The sequence below is a fragment of the Larus michahellis genome, chromosome 2 (genome assembly GCF_964199755.1).
Source record: "Larus michahellis chromosome 2, bLarMic1.1, whole genome shotgun sequence".
NCBI classification, from domain to species: Eukaryota; Metazoa; Chordata; class Aves; order Charadriiformes; family Laridae; genus Larus; species Larus michahellis.
The window spans coordinates 74,444,782-74,472,305 of record NC_133897.1 but is presented as its reverse complement, the minus strand read 5'-3'; the positions used below and the strand labels follow the sequence as shown (position 1 = coordinate 74,472,305).

Here is a 27,524-nt window from a genome sequence, read left to right as displayed (position 1 = left end):
TGCTAACGTCTGAGGTATTCATTTACTATCTGCACTTGGTAATGTCTTGTCAGCGACTGGAATCATAGGCTAAAAAGAATCACTTTGAAGTGGGAGGAAAAAAATGTCTGGATATCTGAACAGTCCTGGGGTTATCCATTCAGTAAAACCAGGTCTCGAACAGATCTTTAACTGCAGGGCCAGTCAACCTGCATGGCTAACACTTCTTAGAAAAACTCGAGTGGAACTTCTTTCTTCAAGGGGACCAAAATATATTGTTTGGATTTTTACTTTTACTATGACAAAAAGCTGATTTCATGATGCAAAAATTAAATATTTGTTTCAAAACATGACAATACAGGACACTCAGTGTTGTTCGTTTCCCTAAAAAGATGTGATTTAAGAAATTGCTTCATTCTGAAGAGCAGTACCTTTCCAAGTGGAAAATGATTCAGTCAAGGGCTCTCCAATCAAATTTATCATTATTTCTTCAGCTTCTGAAAGCAATACGAGAAGTTAATAACAGCTTATGTAGACATATTCTAATCTTTTGCAGGACAGAGAAACTAAGCTGGCCCTACTTTTCCACCTGTAAAACTAATTTCCTTCAAGTGAAGTCAGGGTTTAGAGCTGGCTCCTTGCAGTGCTTTGCATTCATGCAGCTCAGGGAAGCTTCCAAATCTCCCAGCTACCACAAGGGAAATGGGGAGCAGTAGTTATGCTGGAAGGAAAGTGAGATTGTCTGGAATCGAGATTAGTCCATGTGTTTTCAGGGGTTCCTCGTGGAGTTTTTTGTCGGTGTGTTCTTACTCATAAAGGCAGCTTGGAGTCTGTAAGGCTTTAATAACCACCCAGTGCCCAGGGCTAGTTGTCAGACAGTCCATGTTTGCCTTGGGCCACGTGCATTCCCCCTCCCTCTTTATCTACCAGGGCAGCGCTGCCCCTTGAGATTCCTCCTCCTTGAGATTTCTTTTCCTTTCTGCCACCGCAGACTCTGCTTGCCTTGCCCAAGGGTGCCCGCCGCCTTCTCCCCCAGGGTCACAGCTTCAGCAGGAACATAAGCCGAGCTGCCTCAGCCCCGCTGGGGACCCCTTGACGTCATCGCTGTTGCTCTGTACATTGCTGTCTACAGAGCTCATAATAATCCCCGCAGGGAGCTAATACTCTCAGGCCTGCCTTGGCAACGCCTCTCAGGTGACGGGTCTTGCTGAGGACAAAACGCTGGCCACAAGTCCCTGCTCATCGGAAGCTACAGTTTGGAGGAGTGAATTTTGGTTGTTTCTGCTGCTTCATTCAGGGCACTCCATTCTTCCTGTGTGGTCCTCCCAGTGTTGTGCTACTGGGCACTGTCACTGCCATGCTCCACGTTTTTTTTGCTTTAAAGTCAATACTTTAACAATATTTTCCTCGATGATCCAGTTAGCCTTCTTTTCACATGGCAAAAAGTGCATTTCAAATTTGTATCCAGCTTGCTCACTGGATGATGGATGGAGGACTAAGTTGAATAATGAGACGAATTATGGTCCCTTGTGAGACGAGTCTCTGCCCCTTTATCCCTCTTATCCCTCCTGCACTGTCAACAGAGCTTCTCCAAGTGCGTCAGCAGTGTTTGATCAGAAAATGTTCAATTAATTGAGATTAAGATGTTGCATGCCTGAGGTTTGATGACCATTTTTACCATCTAGAGGCAGAGTTTCAGCAGAAGCTGGCCTGCAGTTTTGGTGGATCGCTCTGGGGAGGGAAGCCTGTTTGTTCTCCCTTTAGAGACCTAGAGAGGCAGTGCTGTGCTCCTGCAGCCCCTGTTCTGCTGCAGCATGATCAGCCCTTCCTGGAGGAGGCCCAACAGGTTTCCAAAGTCTCTGTCCCGAGGGGGACAGCATCTGTGCAACCTTAAGGGATGCTCCCCAGCAACTATTACAATAGTCTGCAGGCTACAGCAATGCTTCTGGCCTGTCAGATGGTCTGGCTGACATCTGTCAGGAGGTTCCAATAAGGTTTATAAGCTAAAATGTTCACAAAATGTTACTTTTCTTTTTATCTGGGAGTTTCTCTAATTACACCACAGTGTCCCATGGAGTGTATTTGTATATTTGTTCTTGGGGCATTGGTTTACAATGCAAACAGATTTAGGGTTGGGGATTTTTTAAGGGCATGGAAAAGTGTTTGCTTTCTCAAAGTTCACCATGCTGAAGTTGAAAAGAATAAACCAGAGTAACTGTTTCTAAACACTTCATTGTATGGTTCACATTCAAACATAAATGATAATGCTATTTTCTCACTGAGCCCTATCGAAAGTATGGAATAATTCTGCCCTAAAAATGAATTACTACTGTGTACCGAAGGGGATAGTTTTCTGCGAGGCCTGAATTATCCAACTGTAAATTGCTGTGGTGGTGGGATTGCAGGAAGAGGGAGGGAGGACCTTCCCCCAGTCATGGAAGGGTGGACCTGGCCCAGCAGCTGGGTTCTTTCTCTGTCACAGTGATCCAGTGCTCAATCTGTCAAACCCAGAGCCCTCTAGGGAGCCGTTCACTCTGAGTTTCTCATTGCCTGGCTTGATACCTATTTGCAGAAATGCCAAGCATTGTCAGCTGCAAACAAAAGGCTTTGGGAGCGGTCTGCCGAACCAAACATCCTGCAATGGTCTATCTGAAAAAATCAGGTCATTGGCATCAAGCAGGACATTAGTTGATTTCTCTGTCGTGGCTCTTCATCAATAAATTGCAAATTATATTGCAAATTACTTTACCTCTCCAACCCTCGCATCAAAGGATGCTGACATAAAATTATGTTTACGAAGTGCTATAACAAGCACTGTTGAAGAAAGGCCAGTGAGGAACTGTGTGCAATAAATATGGCCTGGGGCCGCGTATTTAACAATGGGGGGGAAAATTGCTGTCTCTTAAATCAGTAAGCACCATACATCCTGTGGTTTGAAAGAGGCAGTGTTTAGCTTAAAAATGTATTTTTTTATTACATAAAGCAAAGGAACTAACTAAAGTATGGCTATAGAATTAAGACTTACTCAAGTTTTCTCACGCTTTCAAGCCTTTGAGGGCTTTAATCCGCAGCAGCGCTGACCGTAGAGCTCTCCGGTTCAAAGGAACTGGCAGGAAGGTTAGGCAGCATTGCCTGGATGCTGCCTCAGGATGACAGCTCCTCAGCTGCGCACCCTGCTGTCACCTGAGCTCAGGCAGCTCCGGCCTCCCTGACTAAAATTCACCTTGTGTGCATAACCTGCCCTGTCCCGTCCCGTCCCGTCCCGTCCCTCCAGCGCTCATCGCTTCGTCCTGTCTCCTCAGCCAGGCCCTCAGCGGCGAGCAGGGGGGCGGCCGGGCCGCCTCAAACCCCGCCGCGCCGGCCGCGGAGGTGCTCACGCCCGCGCTCCCTGGGGCTTCGTGTTTAAACGCTGCGTGGAAAAGGCGTAGCCGGCCCTGTTCCCGCTACCCATGCCGGTCACGGCCTCCCGGGACGCGGCTCGGTCCCGCCTGGCCGGTGAGGGGTCCCCGCCGCCGCCGCCCAACAGCCTCAACCGCCAGGAGGCGGGGGTGGGGGCGGTGCCACGGGCGCGCGGGTCGCGCCCGTCCCTGTGGCGAGAGCCAATCAGGGAGAGGGGCACAACTCGCGCGCGGCCTAACGGTCACCGGGACCCTTCCCCGCACAGCGCCGGGGGCCGCGGCGGCGCTCGCGCCCTCCGGCTCCTCGCGCTGCGCCTGCGCGGGGGCCGCCCCGCCCCTCCCTCCCTCCCTCTCTCTCTCCACCACCCCCCCCCCCCTTCAGGGCGGGGCAGCTGGCGCCTCGCGGCGGCCCCGCCCCTCCCCGCCGCGCGCCAGGTGACGCCGGTGACCGGGGCGACGGTGACGCCGGTGAGGCGGTGGCGGCCGTTACTGATGGGGAAGACGAAGAAGAAGGAGAAGGCGGTGGCGATAACGATGAATCTCGCGCCGGCCCCATCGCCCGTCCCCGCCAGCTCGCACCTCGGGGCCGCCCCGCCCTGTCCCTGAGGCGCGGGGAAGCGCCGGTGGCCGGCACGATAGCCCGGCTCCCCCACGGCCCCGGCCGCCATCTCCCCCGCCGTCCTCGATGTCTCCCCCGCGGCGCCGAGGCCCCGCCGCCGCCTCCCCGCCCTCTTGCTTCTCGCCGCCGCAGCCCTCCCGCCCCGCCGTCCGGCGGCGAGAGGCGTCCGGCCTGCCGGTTGTCAGGCCGTCGCTGCCGCCCGTCTCCCCCGGCTGAGGCGAGGCCCGCTGTGCCACCCGCCACGATGAAGGTGGAAGCGGGCGACAACTCCATGATCAACCTGTCGGTGCAGCAAGTGCTGAGCCTGTGGGCTCACGGCACCGTCCTCCGCAACCTCACCGGTAACCGGGCGGCGGCGGGGCGTGGGCGCGCAGGCGGGAGGGTGGGGTGGCCGAGGGGGCTGGAGAGTGGCTCGGGTATGGGCGTGCGCTCCCGGGTGCGGGTGGGCGAGTAGCGCAGTGGGCGTGGGAGCCGGCGAGGGGGCCCCTCCGTGGCTGGGGTGCGAGCTCCGGTGGCACACAATGGAGGGCGTGGGTGTAGGACCGGTGTGTAGGGCTGGGGTCTGCCTGTTACACGCAGGGAGGAGTGGTGTCGGTGTGTCCCGAGTCCGTATGCATGTGTATGTGTGTGCATACGTGCTTATTGCCTGAGCATGCATATAACGCGCGGTTGGGATCCTCAGGAAAGCGAGAAGGATTTGTGTGTTAGGTGTTGGGAGCACCGGTGTGTGCACCTGCGATCTGCATGAGTAAAGGAGCTGAGGATGTGCATGTGTTCACTCACTTTTATGTGTACGTATATAATAAAAGGCTAACGGTATAAGGTGTACGTAAATGAGCAAATTGATGCGTACCTGCATGTGAGTAAAGGGTTGTAGAAAGTATGGGTGTATAAATATGTATGGAAGGCTGGTGTATGTTTGGGGCAGTGTTGGTGGTTTGATTTTTATTCTTTTTGTGTGTATATATGCTCCTTAGCATTTGACAGAGCTATAAAACAGCAGAGTGTGAAACAGAATGTGAGAAGCAGGGACTTCCCCATCACCACCCTGAGTATACCTCCGGACAATGAGAGCTGTGGGAGTTAATGGGGTAGCAGATGTTTCCTGACGAATAGACATAATCTTAAGCATCAGGGATTCTTAAAGACTGAGCTGTTCTGAAAAAATAATGTGAACCAAAGTAGAGACAGGTCTTCATCCTCATTTAGGAGAGGGGAGCTTTTAGCTACCTTTGGCAAGAACTCGTTACTTTCTGCTCAGTCTTGTGCTGAAAAATGGGTATGGGCTACTGTGAGACGCAAGGCATATAACGAAGAGGTGACTTTCCTGATTTCCTATTCTGTCCAGGTGTAAAGAAAAGCGTAAGTTTCCAGCTCTGAATAAGCAGGCATTTGGTGTCAATAGCAGAAATGTTACCAAGTAAATTCTTTCAACTTTGTATAGGGGTATATTCAGTGGTGACAGACAAGTGGAAAATGTTGAGTAAAGGGGATATGTTTTGAATATTTATGAAAATATTCTGATATTTATGAAAAAGTGTTATGCTATCTTCCCCCCCGCCCCGTATTAATGATTGATAGATTTTTTTTTTCTTTTTTTTTGAAATCTATTCAAGGTAGAAGGAATATGATGAAAATAGAGAGGTAGCTGAAGTTGAAGCTGTAGCAAACAGAAATTGATCATCTTAGGCTTTATTATCTATCCTGTTCTTTTAACTTCCAGGATACTTCCCAATGTAATATAAAGGCTATACAGTTGTTTTTTTAATTTGATTTACAAACTTTAAGATGTGTGTCTGATGATTAAATTTTCCAGGTATTAGTGTGGTGACACACTAATACAGCTCGTTTTGTGATTTGTTGTTTTTGCATACGTATAAAAATACATCTTGTACTCTTAAAGGAAAAAGTTAGCAATGTGTTTAACTTTTCTTTGTGCCAGACATCCTCTATAAAGTTTCTCTTATTACAGCATTACACAACATAGGCGTTTCCATGAAATTCAGTGTTGAGTGTTAAGTAAGCAAAGCAGTTTGTTTCTCCGTGCTTTTGCAATATAACGATGGGTTGCACAAGGTATTTTTAATGTGGAATGGTTTTTCTTTTTAATTTATAGAATATGAAAAAGAATTATTTATCCATTGTAGTATTGTTGGAGAATATGTCAGTGTCAGTTGTAGTTGCACTACAGTTTCTGCTTTGGTGCTTAAAGGCAGGTTGTCCTTATCGCCATAACCTGTTGTGCTGAATGTTCTTATGGACTGTCAACAGTTAATAACTTTCACTGGATTTAAAAATCTTCTATATAAGATACAGTGTTACTGATTATATCTTAAGAGATTGGTTTTAATAATTGATATTAAGAAACAGCTGTTACTAAACTTACATAAACCCTTCCTAAAATACTTACCAAATGTAGAAGTAAACTTTGTTCAAAAACAGAAGTTCTGGTTTTCCATGCTAAGAAAATAGGTGTGTGAATGAGTTTGTCTCATTTGACTGCTTAATTCATTCCCTTCTGCATATCTCTCAAGTATAAGGAGAAATTTCTTCAGAGTACCGGGGAAAGAAACTCATAAATATACAGTATGCCATGAATATTCATTAAGACTGCTTTGTGTTTATTTTTGTACTTAAAGTTGTGATCCGGACTTGGCTTTTAAGTTGCACAAATGAAAACTTATCTTGTTTAGAGAAACAGTGTTGATTATGTTTGCACACAACTTTTAAGTTTTATCAGCAAACTTCTCTAAAATATATTGCTTTTCCAAAACTTTCAACAGGGACCTGATATGAACTCCAGCCTAAACCAGGAAGTGCTTCAAACCTTAATGGTTTAATTATGATTTTATTTTTCCCCCCCTTAATGAGAAACTGAACCATTATTTTTATACTATATAACTGATTCAGGTTCAACATAAAAAAAAAAAAAAATCACATCTTTCATGGCCCAAAATACCTAGGAGACTGCAGACAACTTCATTCCCACCACATACGCAGGTACACCTTGCGATAGCTAAAGCTGCAAGTACTGTTCTTTGCAGTGAACCTTGTCCCACCAACATGATATCTTTGCTTCATATCTTCCTGCCTTCACTTGGGAGGAAGAGGAGTGTTACTGTAAATGGTGGAGGTAAGTCTCTAGTCACCATGGGAGAGGAGGCTTTTACATTGTCATGTTTTACCTCTTCCAGCAAATCCCCAAAAAAGCTCCTTTATATGGACCAGTTGTGTGTTAGAGTTAGTGGTAGATCAGGGTTTACTAGAACAAGTCAAATAATAGCTGAATTTGAACTGAAAAAAAAAAAAAATCCCATTTTGAGTGCCCATTAAAATAAATATTTACGTTTAAAGGCTGCTTCCACAATGAAGAACTTAGCAATGTTTCTACTCTTCCTGTAACCGATGTAAACATTTTGTTTATATCTAGTTATTGTATGTTCCGAAGACATAAGCTTCTAGTCTGAATGTGTTTTGTATTAGCCTCTGAGGAGACTCTCATCTTCTCTGTGCCACTGCATGCAGAGTTGTATTGTATGACTTCTAAAGTCAGAATCATCTTCCTTCTCCTCCCCACACCCCCAGTGTCCAAAGACGATGAGCTGAAGACTCCACAACTGTTTTAATACACTTTGAAATAAAAATCTACAATTTTAGAGTGATGGACAGTAATAACTCCTGAATTTGTTGAAAGTGAACATTTTAAAGAGATTATGGGTATCACATAGAAGTTGCTCCTTGTCTATTTCTTTTCCTAAGCTTCATCCTGATTGTCTGGATTATGTATCTGTAACTTGAGTCTGTAATTTATGATTTAAATGCTCTTCAGCAAGTGCTTCTCTTCCACTTAATGCAGCAAGAAGTTAGCATCTCCAAACAACAACCAGGACAGTATAGTCCTGATAACCTAGAGAATACCAGGTAATACAATAATTAAGGAAAGGACCCATTGATGAAGAAAAAACTGTAACATGTGAAGAGCTGAGTTATGCTTGCAGGTATAATATACTGGCATTTCTTAACAGTGTTTTGAGTTTATAAGTCTACAGGAATAGAATGTTATACAGTTGCTTAATTCAAATTTCAACACGTGCTACCTTGTTGACTTAAATTTGTATCTTTGTATTCACAGCGCAGATACTTATTGGTTGACTTAACTGTAGCTAATAGTGGTAGGCTGCGTACATAGATTAGAATATCAAGAGAGATGCTTACTTTTGGAGTGATCAGTCTTGATTTATGAAATGTTATAGGCAATCATTATTCATCTGGCAAAACAAGCGAAGTACTAATCAAAAAGAAAACTACTGAAGATGAAGGACTCTGTTTGCTGATGCTGAGTGGTAGCAGGACAGCGTGTTCATGTATATAGATAGTATTTGAAAATGTTAGCATTTATATACTTTGTGTGTTGACTTTGCATTTTTTTATTTACCCAAGATGGAGTACCCATTGATGGAGTGCAACTTCCAAGTTTTGATAAGTTAGAAGTGATATGAATGTTATTCTAAACTGTAGCATGCTTAAAAACTCTTTTTCTAATCTCAAGTCCTGGTCTTGATGGTGGTGTATGCCTACACCGATATGATACGTATAATGTGTATATGTAGTACATAAGAATAATGTATGTATGATATGTATAAATACCTAAATTAGCGAAGAAGTACCCTAACTGAAGTAATAGGGCATAAATTACAAGTCATTTGAGCCTTGCAGCTCTTCTGGTAGAAAAAAAATCCCCACCCAAGTACAACCAGTGGAAAGGAACATAAACTGAAGACATGATTTAAGAGAGTGGTTAACTGCTAAGATTTTTCAATAAACGTGAAACATGGATCTCAGTTGTCCTTATACGAAAAGCTCTGGATTCTGTGCAGTAGATTGGATGTCACTATGCTTGTAAGATAGTAGGTACTGGATCTTTCCTAGTTTCCTGCCAGTGCATTCCTTTGTCAGCTGTGGAGTTTTGATACAAACAAGTTGTGTTTTGGCTACCTAAAGTAATTTGGATACACTGAAAGCAGACTCTGAAACTTTCTTAGGGTCGAGGAAAGGAAGCTGGGAGGTCTTTCTAAAGTTTTACTTTATTCATGGCTCTTTAGGGTAGCCCTATGAGTACATGACTAAATAAACTGAGGCTACGTTAGTATTTGGAGCTCTCTGCCAGATAAAGCTAAATTGTTATTACCATACCAGCAAAGTACTCCATATGTGCAGCTCATCATGAAAAGAGCAAGCTATTCAGTATAGCTACACAAAGACTGAAATTTTTTTTACAACATGCTTTATTTATTGAAGTAGCAGCAATGATCATGTAGATAAGTTTATACCTCTTAGAATATGAATCAATATATAGGACATAAATAGTTTTTGTGCCAGCGTGTTTTTAAGACACTTCAGTCTCACTTCATCCTTATAGATATTGCAAATCTTTCAACTACTTGGTTATTTTTGAACAAGACAAGTCTTGACCGTTTGTGTCCAGAGGTCCACGTTCTCTTCCTCTGTTTTCTAGTGGCATCTCTCAGTGGTATCCTCAACTCATTCTTTGCTTCTCATTGTTACTCTAGCACACTTTTTTTCTGAGGGTCATCTCTAATCATGGTTCTGGAGTTGGATGATACTGAATTTTAGTGAACTTTGAACTCTTCCACTCAGAAATTCCTCTACCTTAAGTTGTTTGCCCTTAACCTGTCAGGATAAGAATAACTAAGTTGTCCTCTGGTTTTATAGAGCTTGAAGCCTCCTCCAGTTTGCTTAAAAAGTTGGCTGTCCTCCTTACTCTGTCCATCTATGTTAAACAGCTTACTCAGTCATCTTCATCTCTGGTCTAATTAACGAGCAGAAGTAAATAAGTGAGTGTGGTGAACTACCAGGCATAAAAAGGACATATAAAGGAGGATAAGAAAGGATGACTTTTCGGGCCTTTCCTATGGAAAGTGCTCAAAAGAGGTTTGTCCTGTTTCAGCTTCTGGGACTGAGATGATGTTTTAATGAAGTGAGGTGGTGACTTAACAAAGTGGATGATGCCTACCCAGGAATCTAAAGACATTTTTGTATTCAGAAGAATTGCTCATAAATATGTAGTCACTTACTAATTGTGTCGTCTGTAGCCAAAGAACAGGAAACGCTTATGTGAAATAGTCAATTGATATGAGTCTCTGAATTACAGATCTTTCAGGTTTAACAGCTACTTTACCATGACAAAGATAACTGTGATGAAAGGTTCATGAATTATGATTATAAATTACTCCAATTTTTTATGTTGTAGAAGTTTCATGGCAAATACATTGCTGTGTTTCATTGAGTACCTCACTAGAAAAGCCAACGTTGCAAGAGAAAGGTATGATCTAAATCAATGACTAAGAAGCTTTCTGTGAGCAAGTTCTCAATTTCTTTAATACCAGATCTTAAAATGCTACTGTTGTATGACAATTAGGTAAGCTGTCATCCCAGAATATTTGTTGAGTAGTGTGATTATTTTTTTTTTTATTTTGTGTCAGGATGCAACAATGTAAATTATTGTTTATTCCTTGCTTATATCAACTATTCCAAAAAAAAAAAAAAGGAAAAAACAAATAACAACTCTCCAGGAAATTAGAGGTATCTCGGTACTGAGGGGAGATACTAGAATAGTTCCAACCACAAGACGAAGTGTCGGAACTGTACTTTTTTTCCTGTTCAGGGAGACTTTTCTCTTCCTTCCCTTTTAAAATCTAGTTCTTGTTGCATGCAGCAAGTGAGAGTGTTTAGGAAGAATGTCTGTGAGGGGAAGGGGAGAACAAAAATATTCCTGTAGTCTCTCTGTTCATCTAGTAACTTGGTAAATAAAAGCTCTTCAGCTGCTTCCATTTAACAAATTTAAATATGCAAGTTGGTGGAGAGGGGATAATCTAGAGTGTATGTACTTGATGGAGTTGCCCAAATAAAAAAAGCAACTCCAAATAGAAGATGATCTATTAGTAATTTGCCTAGTTACAGGATAAAGACAGTTAACCAGTCCTCAACTGCTTGCTGTGTCTCTCACCCTGCTGCCTGCCTTCTGCAAATAGGAGTATCACAGGCCTATGTCCCTAACACTTCTGTTCACACCTCTCACTTCCCCCTTCCGTCTCCTTCCCAAATAAACAAATTTTTGGTCCTTACTCCCTCTTATCTTCAGCTGGAAACAAAGGTGTTCCTTCCCCCAACTGTTCCGAAGTGAATGCCTACAACATTTAGCATCTACAGTCAGTTCAGCAAAATGATAAGCTATTGTGAATAATTTATAATAAAAAGGTACTGGATTATTGCAGGTATGTGTAACACTACCTGTATTTCTTGTGTCACTGACTTTACAATGCTCTTGACTTGGAAACCTAAGCCTCTGTGAAGTGATGGTTTATAACTGGTTTCTTTAAATGCTACAGCTGCATTTGTGTGGAACAAGGAATGTTTCTGGATGTTCTCTAATTTCCTTTTGAATGCATTCAATATGCGTGTTGCTTTCAAGGAGTAGGAGAAGAAACCATGTACCAACAAACTCAAGTTTATATTCCTTTACCCAATGGGACATTTGGGGCTGGTTCTATTCTCACATCTCCTGCCCCAAATATGAAGTGAGGGGTGATGCTAGTTTTCCTTGAGCTTTATTTGGAATGTAAATAAGACCCAAGATAGCTACTGACTATGCAGCTATTTTGTTGTGTAAGGTTTGTAAATATTTTTGGTTTCTTAGTTACAGGGGAGTAGTCAGTCTTTCCTTTTCTTCTGAAAATACAGTCATCTTAATAAGCCTTCCTAAGACTGGAAATCAGTTCCCTTTTCTACATAGTGAGGGTTGATAATGACCACAAAGACTGATTTCCTTAAAGGTAATGCAGTACCTAGTAAACCCCGTGAAAATTACAGGGAATGACAGTGGACAGTGTCTGAGTCGGATTCCAACAGACTTTCTTGGTCCATTTTCAAGCTTTTCAGGTGCAATGGCATTTTAAGAGAGAATGAAAATGCAGCTTTCAGTGTCCTGGGACTGTACCTCAGATATGTTTGCAGAAAGACAATATCAAGAGCTCTCCTCCCCAGAACATATCTATGTTTTGGCCGTTCACTTCAGAATAACTGGCTGCTGAACAGGCTGCCATAATTGCAGTTCCCTTCTCAGCAGAAGTAACTCAGTCTTCTGCTCTTGGGCTTCATGTTAAATGGGGGCATGTTTGTCTCATTCTGATGTAGTTTTATGAAATCAGTTGATACCTGCCTGTATTCGGTATCCACAACAGCACACATTCCAGAAGCTTCGTTTTAAAGTGTGGAAAAGATGATGGGATAATACTAATCAATGCACCATTGGTGTAGTTACGGAGTGTTTGGCAATCTTGGAAGCCTGCAGTTGTCACGTAACCCCATGTAAGAATGAAGCATTCTCTTCAACTGTGGATTTGAAGTATGTATTCTCATAGTCTATCACTGAGGTATCAAGTTATCTTTACTCTGGTAATGTTGCAAGAGGTCCTTACTTTTTCTTGGTAGTTGATGTTTCATCTCTTGCATCCGTCTTAGTCGAGAGAAATAAAAGTTTGGATCAAGAACATTGTAAGCACTCCACTCTGATGATCCAGGCCTCTCTTTTACTGAGTATTTTGTGTATCAGTATAATCTGAGAGGTATGAAAATTGTGTGACAGACCTGATTGCAGGGAGGAGTACTGTGTCTAGAAAATAAGTAGCATCTCCACTACAGTATTTACTGGCGAACAAGGCAAATCATCCTCTTCTGTGTAAGAACAAGTTATCTTTTGAAATAGTGCATTCTGCATTGCATTTACCTGCCAGCAGTCTCATTTTGTATTTCTCTGAATAATTTGGGAGAAGGGCCCAACCACATTACTCTGGAGAACTAAAATGGAAGATCTAAGATATGCACATAATACATTCTAGGATTGAAGGTCTTGAGAGATCAACATATGCAAGCAAGGAAACGCTTGATCTTGTCTACTAGATACATCCTTAATTCCCATATTAGAGTTCTTTTCTCTAACATTTGTTCTTCATAGTTATGCGTATGGTAAAGTGGAACATAGACCTTGTGTTTTTTCGCTGCCAGTGTTGACAAACCAGTTTAGACTTGAGGACCTGTTCAGTGTGTTGCTGAACTATAGTCTGCTCAGTCCATACCTCTAAAATTTATTAAGTATCAGCTAACAGTCTATTTGGTGCTTGAGGAAATGATCCCTCATGGGACAGGAGCTTAGTTTTTATCATTTGGATAGAATAGTGTTTTTGGCTGTTAGGAATCTGGTTTTGTGACATTTGTAAATGAAAGGGTCTTCCCTGGTAGCTCTTCTGATGTATGCTAGAAGAATGAGTGTTCCTTCCTGACAGAGTTTTCCTGCCCAAAGTTGTATGTTATTTGTGTTTGCAGGAAAGTAAACTTTTTTTCCCCATGTCCTAAGGCTTGTTTACCTATGATCAAACTATAGGCCTAGCAGGGCTGCCAGGTTCTGTATCGATAGATCCTTTGGTTAATCTCCTTGCTTATTTGCTTCGACTAGAAAAAAAACAGTGGGAATACCCAAACTGTGCTAATAACAGACGAGGCCTGTTAAGACTGCAGGAGAGGTTCTTCTCCCAAACTATCCATGACTACGGCAGATTAGATCAACAATCAGTCAATCTCTTAATGCTAGTGAGGGGGTTTATCAGGTATTTGTAGGGTGACTACTTGGCACTTCTGCCACTGCTCTGTCACAGTAGCTTCTGAGAAAGATGAGACATTTAGTACAACAGTACTGTGGTCATTATCCTTTTGCAAAGATTTTTTGAGACCCAACTTGGGGTCAGGGGTGAAGAGATGGAGGATCTGAGGAGAGCTGCTTGGAGCTGCCTTCAATATATAAGTGCATATATCCAAGCACTCGGAGACATTATGTCTTGAACTACAGCTGTTAGTATTAACTGAATGTAGGTTTACCACCCACCCACCTACCTTGCTGCTCTCCTAAGAAAGCCTTTTGTTACCATAATTTAGAGGAGTTGTCCTATGACATAGTTTTGCCTTCTCTGCCTGTATAAAAGGGGAAGGGTTGAGTCTACTCTCAAAGTACTGCCAAATGAAAAAGCTTAAACTGTATTTGTCCTATATGTTTATATACAATATTGACATTGGACTCAAAGGGCTGTGGTTATTGTCTAGCAACTATTCTTTCTCAGCATCCTTTCACAGTGTGTTTTGTTTGAGCTGCTAAGTATTTTTAAATTAGCTAATTGGTATTATTTCTCCTCAAATAACTGATGTGTGTCAAGCTGCAATAATACAGGCCCACCTCATAATAAGTATCCTGCTGTTGTAAGGAAACTGTGGGTTTTTTGTTTTGTTTTTTTTTGAGGGGGAACTGCAGCAAAAAGTCTGAATTAATGAGTTTCATGGGATTATGACAACCAGGAAAATGTGCCTCAGTTTGCTGAATTCTGTGATGATATATACCCACTGTAGTTGATTTAAAAAAAAAAAAAAAATCCCATTTGTTGCATTTCCCCACCATTTTGAGTTATAGTTAATGTTTTTAGAAAACTGCTACCAAGTGAGAAAGGTTCTTTAATTCTTATGTAGTTTCATGGATGGTTCCTGCTCTTTTCTTTGAAGGTAATGATCATGGCTGGCATTCTTCAGGGAAATGTTTGTACTCCGTACTTTCTCCATCCTTGCTTAGTAATTTAAATAATAGTGACTACCTGTCTCTGTGAAGTTCTGTGCTAAGGAATTAGAAGCAAGGAGTTAGACGTGTTAAAATTTCTTGTTAAAATTGTAGTGTTTTTATTTTTGCCTTTGAAGCTAGTATGATACAATAGTTCATTACAGCTCCTAGGTAGATAAATTGAAGTCTTTAATCTCAGTTTTCCCATTTGATGTTACCTGATGCTGTCTCTTCCTTTAAAAAAAAACAAACCCAAACAAAAATACCAAAACAAACCACAAACATTCCCCCCCAGTTCTTGACTTTTTCCTGGTTCATTGTTTGTTTCAGAGAATATTTCGTTCTTCAGGAGTAGTTACAATCCCTAGTAAGAAACTGCAATTAACATTGTTTAAAGAAATCATTAAAAGAATGATGGACTTATTGTAGTGATATATCTGAATCAGGAATTGTGCCAGAATCCTTTTTATAATCTTTTGGTCATAATAAAGTTAGTCCTTTATGATAGACAACTGAAAGAGCATATGCTGGGTGTTGTCACATTGATTCCTTTTAAGATGGAAATTAGTATTGCTTTTCTCTTACTGTTGATTGTATGCAATGTTTTAAAGTTTCTTACTTATAAAGTTATTGTCTCAGAAATATTAACCCTTTATTTGACTCCTTTCTTTCAGAGATGTGGTACTGGGTTTTCCTCTGGGCTCTCTTCTCCTCTCTCTTTGTCCATGGTGCTGTGGGAGTATTAATGTTTGTGATGCTGCAGAGGCATAGGCAGGGGAGGCTGATCTCTGTCATTGTGGTCAGCATTGGATTTCTGGGTTCTATAACTGGAGCAATGATAACCAGTAAGTCTGTCTCTTGTTTTGTTGCTTTTTTTTCTTTCTTTCTTTAAATCTAACTTCTAAAAAGAAAAAAAAAAAAAACAAACCCAAAACCACAAAAACCTTTTTCTTAGTGATTTGTTAATTGTTTGTTAAGGATTTTGCCTTAGGTATAGCTATCCTAATGATAATGACAGCTGAGTTGCTCTTCTATTGTGTAAAGATAAAACTACTATAAATTGTTAGAGGAGTGCAGAAATCACCCTACTCTTTCATTTTGGAAAGCTTTGGTACTAAGCTATTCAAAAGGTGTATGGTCAGCAGGTAATATCTTTTGGGGATCAGGAAGAGCAGTCCTGTCCTACCATATTTGTTGCAGATTTTTTTTGGTCAAAATTTCCTGATCAAGATCACCTCTTAGTACCCTTAAAACCGCGAACTTCTCTTGGAAATGAGATCCTGATTCCATTGGTGACAAGGCTGAATTCCTGCTCATTTCCTTGGCCTGCTGGAGACTTTTAAATTGCACCTGAATAGGATGTTGCTCTTTTAAAAGAAATGAAGTGCAATGTAGGCAGTGTTTTATAGCTAAGAAAATTTGTTTTTGTTTGGAGAAGTTGCACTTGTCGTATGGATTTGAAAGAACTTTCCAGTTTTGGCTTGGCCAGAATGTTACTTTCTAGTTTATTTGGGGTAGGGAGGAAGGAGGGAGGAAGGCCATTAGACTTCCCACCCCCACCCCCCAAAAAAATGTAAAATTAAGCTGTGCTGTTCTAGATAAAATGTTCTTTGGCAAGGGCATCTGTTACAGAGTTTCTTATTGTGTTAGTCTAATGCCTACATTTTGAGATACGTTTTAGACATTTTTTATTTCTTGGCATTGCATCCACAGATAAGATGTTAACCATTATTCTGTTAAAGCAGCATGCTGAAATGTTCAGTAAGTATAGTTAAAACCTATACGCGTCATTAAAATATTGCAGAAAGCAGGAGTATTTTATGCAGTAAAGTGCAGAAGTGTTACACCTGACCAAATATGGCACACAAGTGATGTTGCCAAGAGGGTTTTTAGGAAATGCTGCTTAGCTGTTGTCATCTTGAGTTATTGGTATCAGATATTGTTTTTCTATGTTTCCTAAGATATTCCATTATCTGTGTCAATACTGAAATATATGCCATGAGATTAGTAGGACACTTTATTCAGTCTTTGGCCTTATCATATCCAGCTATGTTTATCTGACTTATAAATAGATTACAGTAGCTTTCCAAAGCAAATAGGAGCATGGTGAGTTTTCTGTCTGGGAGGGGAAAAGAAACAGTGAATATTATTTTCACAGCAAAGAAGCTTGTGCTTTGTTGTCTGAAACAATGCAGGTAAGGAGTTCTCAACATTAAAATCAATGGATTGAATGCGGCCTATGTAAACCTGAGCAGCAGTTTCTGCCCAAGGATCTTCAGTATTGTTGACTAGACGGTCTAACTTGAAAGGCCTTTGAGGGTAAGGGACTGTAAATCTAGCGACCTTTTAAACTGTAGGCCAGCCTTGCTGCCTTTCATTCCCGTTTTTCTGTGTACTGCCCAGATAGTCAGAATAGTGGTTTCCCTCAGCTTTGGACATATTCATGGATGATTTGTGACAGATTATTTCTTATTGCTACTGAAAGTCATAGAATCATAGAATCATAGAATCATAGAATTGTTGAGGTTGGAAGGGACCTTTAAGATCATCGAGTCCAACCTTTAGCCTACCCTGACAAGAGCCACTTCTAAACCATGTCCCTCAGTGCCCCATCTACCCTTTTTTTAAACACCTCCAGGGATGGTGAATCCACCACCTCCCTGGGCAGCCTATTCCAATGTTTAATAACCCTTTCAGTGAAAAAATGTCTCCTAATATCTAATCTAAACCTCCCCTGACGTAACTTGAACCCGTTTCCTCTCGTCCTATCACTTGTCACCAGGGAGAAGAGGTCAGCCCCCATCTCTCTACAACCTCCTTTCAGGTAGTTGTAGAGGGTGATAAGGTCTCCCCTCAGCCTCCTCTTCTCCAGGCTAAACAACCCCAGCTCCCTCAGTCGTTCTTCATAAGGTTTGTCCTCCAGGCCCCTCACCAGCTTTGTAGCCCTTCTCTGGACACGCTCCAACACCTCAATGTCCCTCTTGTAGCGAGGGGCCCAAAACTGAACGCAGTACTCGAGGTGGGGCCTCACCAGTGCCGAGTACAGGGGGATGATCACTTCCCTAGTCCAGCTCACCACACTATTCCTGATACAGGCTAGGATGCTGTTGGCCTTCTTGGCCACCTGGGCACACTGCTGGCTCATATTCAGCCGGCTGTCAACCAACACTCCCAAGTCCTTTTCTGTTGAGCTGCTTTCGAGCCACTCTGCCCCAAGCCTGTAGCACTGCATGGGGTTGTTGTGACCCAAGTGCAGGACCCGGCACTTGGCCTTGTTGAACCTCATACCATTGGTCTCAGCCCATCGGTCCAGCCTGTCCAGATCCCTCTGCAGAGCCAACCTACCCTCAAGCAGATCAACACGCCCGCCCAGTTTAGTGTCATCTGCGAACTTACTGAGGGTGCATTCAATCCCCTCATCCAGATCATTGATAAAGATATTAAAGAGAACCGGCCCCAGCACCGAACCCTGGGGGACACCACTTGTGACTGGACACCAACTGGATTTAACTCCATTTACCACCACTCTCTTGGCACGGCCATCCAGCCAGTTTTTTACCCAGCGAAGAGTACACCTGTCCAGGCCATGAGCAGCCAGTTTCTCCAGGAGAATGTTGTGGGAAACAGTGTCAAAAGCTTTGCAAAAATCCAAGTAGATAACATCCACAGCTTTTCCCTCATCCACTAAGTGGGTCACCTTATCATAGAAGGATATTAGGTTTGATAGGCATGACCTGCCCTTCACAAACCCATGCTGACTGGGCCTGATCACCCTGTTCTCCTGCATGTGCCGTGTAATGGCACTGAGGAGGATCTGTTCCATGACCTTCCCAGGCACCGAGGTCAGACTGACTGGCCTGTAGTTCCCCGGATCCTCCTTCCGGCCCTTCTTGTGGTCCTTCTTGCCTGTTGGTTTTCAAGGTTAAATAAAAATGCAAACTTAATGAAAAGTTTTGTTAAGACTTTTCTCAAAAGGTTGTTTTAATTGCTGTGTATTTCTCAGCCTAGATTTTCCATCACTTAGCAACTGTTCAGTATAACTGGACTATAACCTTTTGCTAAGGTGAGGTGGAACCAGCTGAGGGCCTTACGTTACAAGTTATGCTGATTTTTGTCCTGCGATTAAAATGGCAGTGGCCCTCTGAGAAGATCAATCATGCATGAGGATTTCTGAAAAACGGAAGATAGGAAATGTGATGCTGGAATATCCAAGCGGAGACTTTTACAGTATTCTGTGGTGGGAAAGGTTCAGGTTCAGTGATTCTCAAATTGAAAGTACTTTGTCTTTTATCTATGCATAAAAAGAGGAGCAACACAGTTGTATCTTTGGCATCCAATTTTACAGGTCAAAACATTAAACAAGTAAGCAGTACTGTGTTTGTGTAAATTCACTAGAGAATTTCTCCAAGCTTAGACTATAGACTTGTTATGCGGTTCCCAAAGGTTTTGCACAGAGCATTGCAACTTGGATAGCCAAATACTTTTATTTTCAGGTATTTTTGTTTCTGGACAGCAGTGGGTTGTTTCACACTGAAAGAAATTCTTTGGGGACCTTCTGAAGACAAATTACAGTGTCAAAATATTAAATAGAGGATTTTTAATAGCTATTGTGCTGCAAACTGGGATGCAGTTTCAAGTCTTTAGTCATTTGGATATGCCTTGTCCAGTGCTTAAGCAATTGAAATAGCAAACTGACTTCAGTTTCTATTTTGTAGTTACGGTTCTCTGCATCATTTGTGTAGGTGAATAAATGCAGTATAGACTATTAAATAATATAAGCATATTTTTACTCAAGTAGACCTTTCAAACTTTCTGGCCTTCTGGGATCTGTTTACTAGCATATAGAAAAGCCAGAAACCCCACAGTTTCTAGGCTTTGAAAAATCATGGAACTTCATGGTTATAAAAAAAGGTATAAAAAAAAAATTACTAAATAGCAGTGAATACTGTCAAAACAAACAAAAGAACCCCCCCAAAGAACCCAAAAATCCAGAAAACCCACACCCAAGAATAGATAAACGTCAGGCATTTTGAGGCAAGGATTTTAGCTGTATTTCATCCAGAAGGGTCTGTTCTTCCTTTCCCTGAGCACACTCCTTTTGGTGACATATTCTCATTTTCCTCATTGGCAGCCTATGGTAGTATACTTTGGCTCTGTGCCAATTGTGCTGGGTTATGCATTACAGGCTGTATTGCACACTGTTGTTTGGTGAGTATAAATACATAATTAACAAACCCCAAATTTTTATGGTTTTATTATTGATATTTTCCAGAATATCTCAGTGTTTTCTCCAGAAGCCAAAAATTTCTGTTATTGATTATCTAATAGCATCAAATTATGGTATCCCAATTTGGCTGATTCAAATTCACTTCGAGAATTCAATCACCAAAATAACTTTAATGTCTGTACTGGGCTCTGTCTGAAGGATCTTTTTCGTGTTTTGACAGCAGATAGTCAAGGAACAAATGGCAAAGCTTATGCAAGGTAGCTGAGTGAAATACCATAAAGCTAGCCTTCTGGTGAGATATTTCTGACAAAATCTCCTGTACAGAATGTGTTGTTTTTTAAAAAACAACAATAAAAAAACCCAAACAAACAACTCCAAACTTACTCACCTAACAGTCTGATTAATAGTGTTTATAAATACTGTTATGGTCACAATTATTAGTGAATTCTACTCTTCCTAAAATTTTTGTAAAAATTAGGTGTTACTTTTCTAAGATATCAGATGATACAGATTGTACTTTCAGAAGATCTGTTGGGACTCAATGTATTTCTGTGTCATTAATAGGGTTTTGATCACTTCAGCATACTATTCCTGTTAGTGACTGTGCAAAAACAAGGAAATTCCAAATTTTTTTAACTCTTGACTATTATTTGAAAAACTTTGGTGGCTTTTCAGTTTTCTTTGAGCCTGAAAAAGCTTCTGTGATATCTGAAAGCATTTAATTATGATCAGATAGCATCTGAGACCATACATACTGAAGGCCTATAATGAAATTTTGGGGTTCAGTCTATAGGAAAAATGAATTCATTCTGAAATAAAGGACAATAAACTTAATGTTTATTCTTTAGGCAAGGAAAGGAAGCACTGTATAGAAAATATCAGTTCAGACATTATTTAATAAAAGCTTCATTCTAAGTGAACTTTTGAGGTTCAGATTGAGTAAATTTTTTATGTATGGACACAGCTGTATACAAGCCTGTATTTCTTTTTTTGAATGAACATTTTAGTATCCTTAAAAGGCTCAAAGTTGTCTGAGCAGAAAATGTTATTTGTCATTAACATATTATTTTTTGACTGATTGATATGAAGACTTATCTTTTTCTTAGGCATTTACTCCAAGATGTCACAGCTATACATTTGATCTGTGACTTTTGTTCTTCAAACGCGTGTGATAAATTCAGTATGTGAAAGACAGTAAAAAGGAGTTATTAGCACCTGGCTTTTTTTAGAGTACATTATTTTGTTTCTGGTTTATCCTGGCCTTCTGATGTTATACTTTCAATGGGAATTGCCACGCAACTGTACAAGAAAAAGGTCTCTTAATTTTTAATGTGATATAGCTTAAAATCTAATCATGCTGGTTAGAAATTTCCTCTTGTACACATTCATGGATAACTGCAATACTTTGACCTTTTTCATGTTTTGCTTGATTTGCTGAACAATTGTTAACAATTTAGTAGCTTAAGACAAAACTAAACTGACACAATATGACCAGCTTATTGAACTGAAATATTAAATGAAGCTGATAAATGTGTGTTTACAGTTATTTTGTAGACACAAACAATTTTACTATTGTCTTCTCCCTGCCCACATAAGCAATATTAAACCACGCTTAGAACTCAGTCAATTTTTAGAGGATTTTTTTTTTGCTGCTTTTTCAAATTAGCAGAAGGCAAAAATATAAAAAAAAATTTGAAGATGTCTACAAGAAATGGCAAGATTCAGTTTTCTTAAATCGAACTGATGTTGGAAAAGTTAATCTGGTTCAGTTGTGAAAATTATTCCTAAAGGATTTGTGTAACTAGAAAAATACAAGCAAGGCTAATAACTCCATAATGCTATGAAGTAATACAGTGTTTGGTAATGTTCTATAAATAGTTGATGCATAGACATGGTAAAAAATTTGTCATGTATTTCAGCCTTGGGTTTTTTTCTGTGATTTGATCATTGTTTTTCTTGTGATTCTTAGGTGCTGCAGTAGCTGGAATTTACAGAGTAGCAGGAAAGAATATGGCTCCCTTAGAAGCTCTTGTCTTTGGTGTTGGACAGACAGTACTGACATTAATTATCTCATTTTCAAGAATTCTTGCAACGCTTTGAGATTTATGTAGAAGGGGAAAAAAAAATCCACTAGTTTAAAGAAATCTTTAATCTGAAAAGAAGCTTCCTGAAAGTGGATTCATCAGTTTACGAACTTGAATTCTAGTGCAAGAAGAAGGAAGCTATGTGGAACCTGCACTCCAAATCTAGAGGTTCAGTCAAATGAACAGACTGTCCTCTAGTGTCTGAACTGTCGTACTTCTGCACTGCGCCTTATGTGCCTCAATCGCAGGCAAGGTGCAATCCATGTGTGAGAAGTTGAGATAAAGCACCTTGAATTAGCTGCCAGTCAGGGTAATGCTTGGTGATGGGATTATTGTTCTTAACAGTGTTGTAATAAAATGAAGGGACACTCGTGAAAATCGCTGCATGTGCCAAACTTGGAGTTTAATTCTTAACGGTTGGTTGGGTAAGCTTTGAAATTGTAATTATAGAAGAATGCTGTGAACATACAGTCTACTTGAATTCAGGAAAAATAGCAAGATAACTGACTTCTGTATTAGCAGAATATCTTTGAATACTGAATATTCTTATTCAGCATCCAAACTAACTGTTAGGTCTGTTTTGAAGTATAGATGAACATTGATGGGGTTTAAGAACCACAACTTTAGCAACCCTGATGTAATTAGCATTACGTGTAGGACTGCTCATGGCAGTTTTCTGAAGCTCAGCACATCATTTCTTCATGGGTTTAGCTTGTCGGAAAGCAGTAGTTTAAGGAGACTGTATGGGGGTTACTAAGTATAATGTGTTGCGTATGCACAAAGAAATCTTAAATTGTTGCTTTCCTTGAAATTATTTTGTCTTAAGCAGAGGTGGTTACCAGTCCTTCTGAAAAGCTCAGAAAGGCCACTTGTTGCACATAAGCTCACTATATTTATTTAAGCACTGGTAGGACTCATAACCCTACATGTATTCTTTAAAGAACACAGAAATATAACAGACTTTAAAAGGGTACACCTACGAGGAAAATAGAAAGGGGTAAAAAAAATATGTTCTGATTTTCTACCAAACAAAAATGTTGTGTTTAATAAATAGTTACTATACTACAAAAGTTTGGAAGTGGGGCAGCGTTAATGTATTTACTACCTTGTTTCTGAACACTTTGTGTCTCTGGAAAGATTAAGATACCTGGAACTTTCAAGTACTTCAAAAGACTTCAGTAGTTTGTGCTTTTCTAGTTTAAAAGGGACAGTAGTGTTGTGCATGTGAAATGTCTTAAATGTGAATGTTTTGGAGTGAACAGACATTTTAAGTTTAATTACTAATTATTTATGAAATGCAAAATTTAAAGGGCACAAAATTCAGTGTGAGGAATAAGGGATCTTTTACATCTTTCCTCTAACTGAATGCTTTTCAGCAGTCAGCTTTTAATGCTGACGGGAAGAGTAAATTACTCAAAGGTTTTGCTATTAAGATGTCAGAAAGACTTTCAGAACTGCTGAAACCACTGGCACCTACCGTGCAAATAAAAGAATATGGTTAAAATACAATTTGCAATCCAGGCGTATTGCTTAGTGCTTAAAAATACTATAATGAATTAACCTGTCTGCCTTTATTTTACTCCACAAACTGTTTTTTTTCAAGTGCTAAGGATGCTAATATTATTTTTTTTTTTTCTTTAAAAGTATTTAAGTCTTGTTTGGAAAATGTACAAAGTTATGGACTTTGCAGGGAACAAGGTAAAACGTAGGTTTATAAACCTTTCAGTGTTATATTTTGGCTTTGAACTGCTTTAAACTGTGGCTGAATACATATATTCTCACTGTTTTGAATGTCTTCAAAAACTTATTTATTTTTCATGGTTTGGGCTTTTTGTCTTGTAGTTTTTTACTTTCTGCTGATACTTTTTGGCATAACAATCATTGCACTTTAGTAGACAATGAAATTATTACATCTGTAAAAGGCAATTTAAACTCCCCATTTTTTTAAATATTGAGAAGACTGGTTTCAGGTATTTAACTCAAATTGAATAATAAAATAATTGAAGATATTTCTCCTTATGTGCCTTGTTATGTATATTTTTAGGGGAGAGGATTTAAAAAAATAAATTACCATATCTTCATTCTTGTTCTATTTTTGCTATTTCTAATTAATTTGGTTATTTGATATAATGTCTTGGTCAATAGACATTAAAACACTTCTGTTTGACAACCTGGAACTGCTTGTGTGGATCAAAACCATCTGTTTCATGAAGCACTGTGTTCAGTAATTGACATTGTCTCATGACTTTACCTCACACTTAAACTCCTTCCCAGTTTCCAAATTTCCTCGAGCATTTCAATTCTTATTTATTGTATGAGGCTACTAGGCTACCACTGATCAATGGCTTGCTGTCTTTCTCTAAGTTAAACGATAACAGACTCATGCTAACTACAAAATGCATATACAAAATTTTTATTGATGACCGTCATTGTTTATTTTAATTGCAGTGCCAATTAAATTGTTGCCATTGTGACTTTCCTCCTTTGACAAGGAGGCATCTTTGCAGATGCAAAGTTACCTTCCTCCAATTTATTTTTACGCATAGGTCATTCTAATAACTTTTAAAACATTGTTAGGTGCTTAGTTGTCTCTGCTTCATATGGCATTATCACCTGGCAGCAAAGAATAAGCAGGTAATATAATGCCTAAGTGGCTTAACAGAGACAAAGGTATGTGTTTGATAGAAAATTGGTTTTAACTATTTCTTGTGAGAGATATATGAGGACAAATAGTTTGTCTATGAAGTATTCTTTGGTGATAGCATGAACTTACTGCATAACTCCAGCAATGAAAGGAAGTGTAAGTGGCCTTATGTCTGTGAAACTTTGAAGTTTCATTCCACATCCTTAGAAACAGCACTGTTAAACATAAGGTGCTCTAGTCAGAGTGCAATGTACGCATATATATATATATATGGTGTATATATGTGTATGAGTGATGTTTTTGGGTGTGTTCTATACCTTGCACACACTAACAATTGAAATAACTTGTCCAAGTAAAAGAAAATTACTTCAGATAACCTTCCCCCCACCCCCGTCCCCCGCCTTGATATTAGACTACAAAGACGTTTTGTGTGTGAATGGCACTGATGGTACTCTGGTTCCCTTTGGACAACACAGTGTTGTGCAGATGTCCACACAGGATCTGTTAGCGCTATCTTCAAATAGCTTTCTGACTGTCTGCATTGTCTCATTAGGCACATTCTGTGCATTGTTAATGATTAATTTCTAGTAAAGAACAAATAATGCATTAATACAATTTAATTTTGGGATTATATTCCCAAATAATTTTTGCCTTCCATTTCATGGGTAAATCTGAGTTTATGAAACTAATGTGTACCATGACTAGTGATATAATTTGAAGTTTACTGTTGAAACTTTTTTAAAGAAACCAATAATTTAACCACATTCGAACGTTCAACGTGGACCAAAGAGAGTAGTCCTGATTTTGTGTCATATAGCTTTCTGTTTTTGAAGTACACTTTTTTTTTACTCTATAGTATTAATCTTCAACATATCGCATATTGATATTTATTTTGGTTACAATTTCTGTTTCGATTCTGTTGGTGGGGAGGCATATATAATGTCATTTGAGTGGAAGCTGTTATGAAGTCTAAGCTCTAATAACTATAAAAACTGATTTGATTGTTATTTTCTGTTTTAATTTATGTATTTCATGCACTAAGCATATTCTAATAATGCCTTTCCTGCATTAAATCAGAATATTATATCATGAACGAATTAAGCTGCATGGTTTTGTACATAGCCATTCAACATCACACATTTATAACTCCACATAAATGATTAATTTTCTTCTTCAGACAGAATATTCCTAGGTGTAATGAGGTGTGGATGAATCAGGGAGGAAAAAAAAAAAAAGTATGTGACTAATAAGATTTAGAAAAACAATGGTTAACGTGAGAATTTTTTCAGTTACTCTTCTGTTTTTGTAAATATCCTTTTTCATCATATGTGTACTTCAGTTAAGGAAAAATGTGGAGGTTGGTAGTTAGAATGAAAACTGCAACCGAATCTAATTCCAAGCAATTAGACATAAAATGAAAATTCTGAAATTTGTTTATAAATTACAAGGGAGTGCTACATCTATGTAAGTGCTACAATGTAACTTTGAGTGCTACCAGAATTAAACACGCAACTGCATTGGCATGTTGACAGTATACCTTTTGAAATATTTCTTTTTTTTTTTTTTTTTAACCTCTAGATTGGGAGCAGCTCAAGGTGAAAAGACTGTTTAAATCCTCAGCTGTTGCTTCAGAAGAAATAAGTGTTCTTTGTGTAAAGGTGAATTTAACAGCTGAAAACCCAGCATTGGGTTAAAAGTCAAATTTTCAGTCACACCTCAATTATACCACCACAACCTTGAAGGTCAGTGAGAAAAATATTCTGTACTCTGTTACAGCAATGAAATCTTCATCTGGGCTGCACTGGTTTGTGTACTTAGCTGCACATCCTTTGGTGAAAATGAAGTTGTCATAGAAAGTAGACTTTAACCGGAGTACATACCATTTGATACCTTTTAAGTGAGAAAGATGGTGTCCTGACAGCATGCTGTTTCCCACGTTTGTGCCTAGACTCATACTTGAAATCAGTTTCTGCATTAGGCTTAAGTGTAATCACAAAGGTATCTTGAAGTCTGCAAAGTTATGTTACTGCTTAGGTTTTTTTCCCGGTATAGCAGGAGTCAAAACAATTATACTCTAAAGTAATGATCTAAAGGACCTTCTTTCAGTGACACACTTTTTTTTTCCAGTTCTAATTGTTCATCTTGTAGGTACTGAGTGCTTTAAGAAGTTAATGCAGGAATACTAGTAAGATTTGTCAGCTGTTAAAGGTAATGGATAGTATGTCCTTTTGTGCTGCTTTTGTGAACTGAAAAAAACCCCACCAACCTATAAGGCAAAGTAAATACTGAAGAAATATTTTGATTAAAATAAATAATACTTGATTGGTATAAATGACAGTGCTTCTGATTTGAGATCTAACTTTTTAAGTGTAGTTCAGTTATTTAATATCGCCATTGTAAAAATTGGTTTCTGCATTGTCCATCAATATAAGGTATATTGATGAGGCCACCAGAGCTAAAAATCTAAAACTTTTTAAAATTACTTGGCTGGAGGTTTTTACTTGTTTGAAGTGTAGTTAACTTTTATACAGATATTGAAGTTTTGAAAGTCCTTAGTATCTTGGGGATTTAGAGAATAATCAGGTATTTATGTAACTAAACTTCTGACTGTGGCAATATATAGAATAGCATATATTTCTTCATAACTGCTTACAGAAATCACTGAAGATAGATATCCATTTTACAGTTAGAAAAAGGCTACGATGTTTGACATCTATATTGATAACTATAACAGTTGTACTATAAGCTTTACAAACACAATCAGTGTTATAACCATTTGGATTTGGCTGAGCAAATAAGGAGGAAAGGAAAAAGGGAATCTGTACGTCTTTAGGAAAGAAAAAGGCAAAAAGTATCCATTAGTGCACTGATAAAATTGTTCCCTTCCAATACTGTTTC

General features: G+C 39.7%; 1 protein-coding gene across 1 annotated transcript; it reads left to right on the top strand.

Annotated features, from left to right (window-relative positions):
• Nucleotides 1–3,763: 3,763 nt before the first annotated feature.
• Nucleotides 3,764–24,001, top strand: TMEM170B (transmembrane protein 170B). The gene is made up of 3 exons (XM_074575952.1): nt 3,764–4,337; nt 15,346–15,516; nt 21,868–24,001. Exons 1-3 carry the CDS (start codon nt 4,241–4,243, stop codon nt 21,996–21,998), a joined length of 399 nt encoding a protein of 132 aa, XP_074432053.1. The 5' UTR covers nt 3,764–4,240; the 3' UTR covers nt 21,999–24,001.
• Nucleotides 24,002–27,524: the final 3,523 nt, after the last annotated feature.